Source organism: Poecile atricapillus, chromosome W (genome assembly GCF_030490865.1).
Source record: "Poecile atricapillus isolate bPoeAtr1 chromosome W, bPoeAtr1.hap1, whole genome shotgun sequence".
Classification (NCBI taxonomy): Eukaryota; Metazoa; Chordata; class Aves; order Passeriformes; family Paridae; genus Poecile; species Poecile atricapillus.
Window position 1 is genome coordinate 51221226 of NC_081288.1, and position 5000 is coordinate 51226225.

Below are 5000 nucleotides of genomic sequence, written 5' to 3' on the forward strand. Positions count from 1 at the left end.
TGGTGCATTATCTTTTGCTTTGCAGACTCCAAATCTGTTTGAAAAAAAACAAAACAAAAATTTTTTGAGCCACTTCAATATTTATTCCAGCATGTTTCTAGAATACATCATCCCCTATCTAACTCTTTTAGAACATGCTGTATTTTTTATATTGTTCTGTTATCAGTAATACATTAATTTCAGTCTGATTTATAATGCTATATGTAGTTCATAATCTGCCTCCTGATTTCCTAATATGTTGCAAATATAATCAGGAGAAAATCCTGTTTCTTTCAACAACTGAATAAGCAGAAAAATAATGGAATAAGCTTCGTGTGTGTTGCACAGTCTACTTTACACTTTCAAACCTGTAACTCAGCTCTTCAGGATCACTTTCCAGTCCTCCAACATATATTCTCCCCTCAAAAATAAATATTTTTTCCTCAATTATGAATCAAGTTAGCATGGGATTAGTGAAAAATGAAGACAAGATAAAAGACTAGGAATATGCTGATAAAGTATGAAAATTAACTATCACAATTTGTACATAACTTAAAAGTCATGACAAGAAACAAAAAAAACCAAACAATCCTCAAAAAAAACCCAACCAAACAAAAAAAAAAACCCACCCAGCCAACCAGTCAACCCAAAACAAATTTAAAAACAAACAAACAAAAACAAACACACAAAAAAGGAAAAAAAAACCAAAACAACTAACCCTTTGGAATAATTTCCAGCCTTCTGTCTTGGCAGATTGACACATACTGGACCCTGACAGTGCATCAACTTAATACAGAGAAAAGTTATCTTAGAGGTTTTTAAAAATGTATTAGACCTAGTTTTTCTTTCACTATATTGCCTGTACTTGCATGATAAATAAAGCAAGCCTACTTCACAGGCAAGAAAGATCAGAAAAAAATAATTCTTAAAACAATTTTTGCACTCTTACCATTTCTATAAGTAGCTTTTTTCCAAAATGCAAAGCAAAATGCACAGTCAAAGTATGGTATAAAAAAATGTGTGAATCTCACCAGTTTCTGAAGATTACTGTGTTAACTCTCAAGAAACTTGCAACATACTCCCAAGTTACCGTGTAATCATATTGAAATTACATTACACTGGACTTCTCCCACACTGCATACTGCTCTTACATTTAAAGTTCCTCAGGGCAAGGACTATGTCTGTATCTATTTTGTAAGGTGTTATGCAAACATATGGTGTTGTAATAACTAATAAATAATCATGAGTATGCACTAGCCTCAAACGGGCAGGGGGATCTTGTATACCTGTATTCTTGCTTACTCTGATGTTATCCACGTGTACCTGTGGGCATACACAGGTGAGCATACATGCACATGGAAGCTCAGTGTACTGGTGTGTACTGGTGATAGTGGTAATGGTGGTAATGATGCAGAGGTAAAATCTGTCTTCAGATCTTTTTTCTGGCAATTTTGTACCCAATTAACTGAAAATATTAAACCATTACATTAACAGGCCATGCACTATCATGCCTGTTTAATTGAGGGAGTAAAATTTTTCTAAATCAAAATTTCAGAAAACAAGTAAGCTGTATGTTCTGAGCAATTACCTGCTTTTTAAACTGATTGTGCATTTTTGCAATAATGGGGGGATGAAGTCAGTTCCTCTGAAAATAAATAAATTATAGGTTTTATGACTCACATAAAGAAAATGTGTCCTTGGTGATGCTTGAACTTAGCATAAACTACGAAGCAAGTTACATGTATATTCTTAAAGAATTTTATATTAAAAGAATGAACAAAACAAAAAAATGAAAAAAAAAAAAAGTAATGTCACAATTACTTATATCTCTTCCTCAGCCATGCCTGTTTCAAGAGTAGCAGAACATTTTGCTCACCTGAAAACTCTATCTATAGGGTCCTAAACCTATGAAGTCATGATTTAAAAGACATTAGTAGAAGTGATACAGTCACTCTATTTTTCCACTGTTTCTGACAAATAAATTTTCCCCATAGATTGACAATCAATTGACTGCACCTTTCTCTGATTAATTCTGCTAGAAAAGGAGAAGATACATTTCCTCCATGGTATAGATAATGTAGTTCTTATAAGTGTGAGACCATTTGTGACTGTAGTCACAAATGTCACATTTGTGACTGTAGTCCTTCCTAAGCCTACCCCTCATGCCCAGTGGAAATAGCCAGTAGATCCACATTCAAAGGCAGAACTTCTTTGCTCCCATTTCTTCTTCAACCTGATCCTTATGTTTTCTTTATGGAGCAGAAAGCCCACTATTAAAGCTCCAAAAGGGACTTCTTTGATCCTGGAAGAGATACAGAAGAAAATGAACACATTGTCCTTCAGAAAAACATTATTAATTGATCTTTGTAAATTTATGCTCAACTGAAGTGTCTGGGGGACAGCCACTTGGGTCAGGGCTGAACTTCACTTTCAGGCTGAGAATCCTCTTTCCCTGATGCAGTGTGTTTTTGTTTTGGTAAGCTCATATGTGTAGCCTGAACCTTTCCCAGGAAGCTTGCTGTGTTAATAAGGTGTATAGCTGGTCCTTCCCCTGCCTTTACCTCACACACTTTTCTTCATACTGGGAGGGGGTAATAATTTCCATCATCCTCAGAGTCTACTTCTAGAAGCTGCATTGCAATTTGGCTGTTCCCCTACAGCTCTGTTTTTGGGGAGGGGTAGTGGATGTTCTCTTGTTGCTTAATTATTAAAGAGGAGCAGATAGAGAAATCTTATCAAAGTCTAAATTAATTCTTAGTAGTTTAAGCATCCTAAATGCAATTATATCTTTTGGAGACTCATTTTTAAGGTGACTCTCTTCATCTGCATCAGCAACAGGGAATGGAAATCAGTTCTAATATACATAACTGGTTGCATTGGCCCTTAGATGGCATATGTGACATGGGAGATAGAAACTGGATATCTGACAGTCCTCACTAGGAATGTTTGTAGAACTAAATGAAATAATCAGTTTTGTTATTTTGTATTGTTGTCTGTATGGCATGCTCTGACTAGGTCTTTCTGCACAACTCCCATTGTAAGTAATGGAAGCCATATGTACCGGAGAGAAAAATGGACACATAAAGATATTTTCCTCATCTTAACACTGTCTTACTTCCTTCTCTAGGCACCTTAACAATGAACACGCATTGGATGACAGAAGCACTGCTCAGTGTCGGGTGCAAATGCAAGTGGTTCAGCAATTAGAAATACAGGTTTGTTATATGGATGCATTGTCCTCTTACTTATTTACTGTCAACCTAAACTAAATTGAAAACACTTGCCTTAGTGACTCTAGCTTAAAGGCATATGTTTCTTACATTAAATTTGTTGATATTCATGAACAAGTGAGGGTTTTTTACTTAAAGATTTTTCACATCATAAATTATGCATTAATTATCTAACATCAAGATTGTCTATAGTATTTTGCTTGAACTAAGACTCTAATGCTGTTCCTCACGAATGAAAAATGCAGTCCCTGGAGCAAAGACTGGATCCAAGCCACTTTTTATAATGCTGGGTCAGGACCCCTCTTCCTTCTTCCTTGAAGCACTTCCACCCAGTGCTTGTCCATGTTGTTCTGTGGGATAAAAGAGTAGCAGAGCATATCTCCACCCAAGATGACTCCCAGCCTGATAGGGGGCATTTTTCTGCAAGCAAGAAAGTGTAATGTCAGACTGGCTCAGGGAGGTCCCCGGGGAGTGGCGTGCCTCAGATCGCAGGCCTGCAGTGCCCTGTGCATGCTCTAGCCATTAGAGGTCACTGCATGTATGTGAATGCTCCCTTCTGCTTATGCAGGGAGTGATGAGTACCCCTGGGGTCTCCCAGTATTGTGGCTACACTTAGCAGGCTGCTGAGGTTGGGCACAAGCCTCAGAAGTGACCATGCAGGACACTTGCACCACACTGTCTCCTCCTGCCCACACAGCAGTCATGGGGGGGACGTCTCAGCACTCACATGCCCTCTTGGGACTGCTCACAGGAGCTCAAAGGGTGCAGCAAAGGACTAAGATTTTTGTCCCTGTTTCTTGCCATACGTAGAGAAATAAGGATAAAAACTCTCACCTTTCTCACTTTTTCAGAATATTGTCTCACAGTTCTCTTTCACATAAGAATACTTATTCTTCTTTCAGACAAGTCTTTTTGGGTCTTTTTTACTCTAATGCTGGAAATCCAAAACAATGAAAGGAGCATACAATAATATAGTTTGTTGTCATTTTCCTTGAAATTAATAGTTTTTAAACAGAGGTAAAGTCGCTATTTTGTTTTATGTCATTTACATGTTAGGGTTAGCTTAGTTTGTTAGGTTTTGTAGGAATTTAAGGCAAATGCTATGTCACTAAAATGTCACACACATAGTATGAAGGCACACATAATTCCCAGCCCTTGTCTCAAATGTTCTTTAACAGAAGATGCATTCATCAAATTAAATACCTGCAGTACTAAAGATAATTCCCTCTCTTAAAATTGTTTACGGTTGTTTTCCGTTGTCCAGTGTCAGTTTACAGGTGTAAGAACAAGAACTCTCTGGAAAATGGTAGTATTAAACACCAAGTATAATTCTTATTGCAATTAATGTTGAAATCATGTTGTAGGTAGCCAGAACCAAATCAGTACAGTAAAATTTTGAACATTTCTTCTTGTAACTTCTTTTGTGAAAAAAAGGGAAAAATATTTTCATGTTGTAAAATACATTTTCCTTTTTTATATTCTGCTATTTTTATCAACAAGTTGCATATTTCAAGCCCTTTCTCCTGTTTAATTTTTTACATTTAATTTGGTACCTTGTTTGAATCTGAACCTACAAATATTTACATGATATATGATCAGAAAATGGTATCAGTTAGGAAAAAGTAGAGGTTTAAGTAACATAATGTTTTCCAACGGCAGCGTAAGGGCTTCATAGGAGCTGTTTACCATTTACAAAGGCTAGGCTGTAATCTAACAGTTGAAGTGAAGATTTAGCTTGCAGTGTAACCAATTATGCCAGTTTTTGCTTTGTCTGACTGCTAGCGAAGTAGG

General features: G+C 36.7%; 1 protein-coding gene across 1 annotated transcript in view; it reads left to right on the forward strand.

Annotated features, from left to right (window-relative positions):
• LOC131591951 (forkhead box protein P2-like) overlaps positions 1-5000 on the forward strand; it is a 397175-nt gene that overhangs the window by 352870 nt on the left and 39305 nt on the right. Inside the window, exon 13 of the mRNA XM_058863087.1 lies at positions 3107-3194. Coding sequence (XP_058719070.1) covers positions 3107-3194 — 88 coding nt within the window. The remainder of the gene's footprint in view (positions 1-3106; positions 3195-5000) is intronic.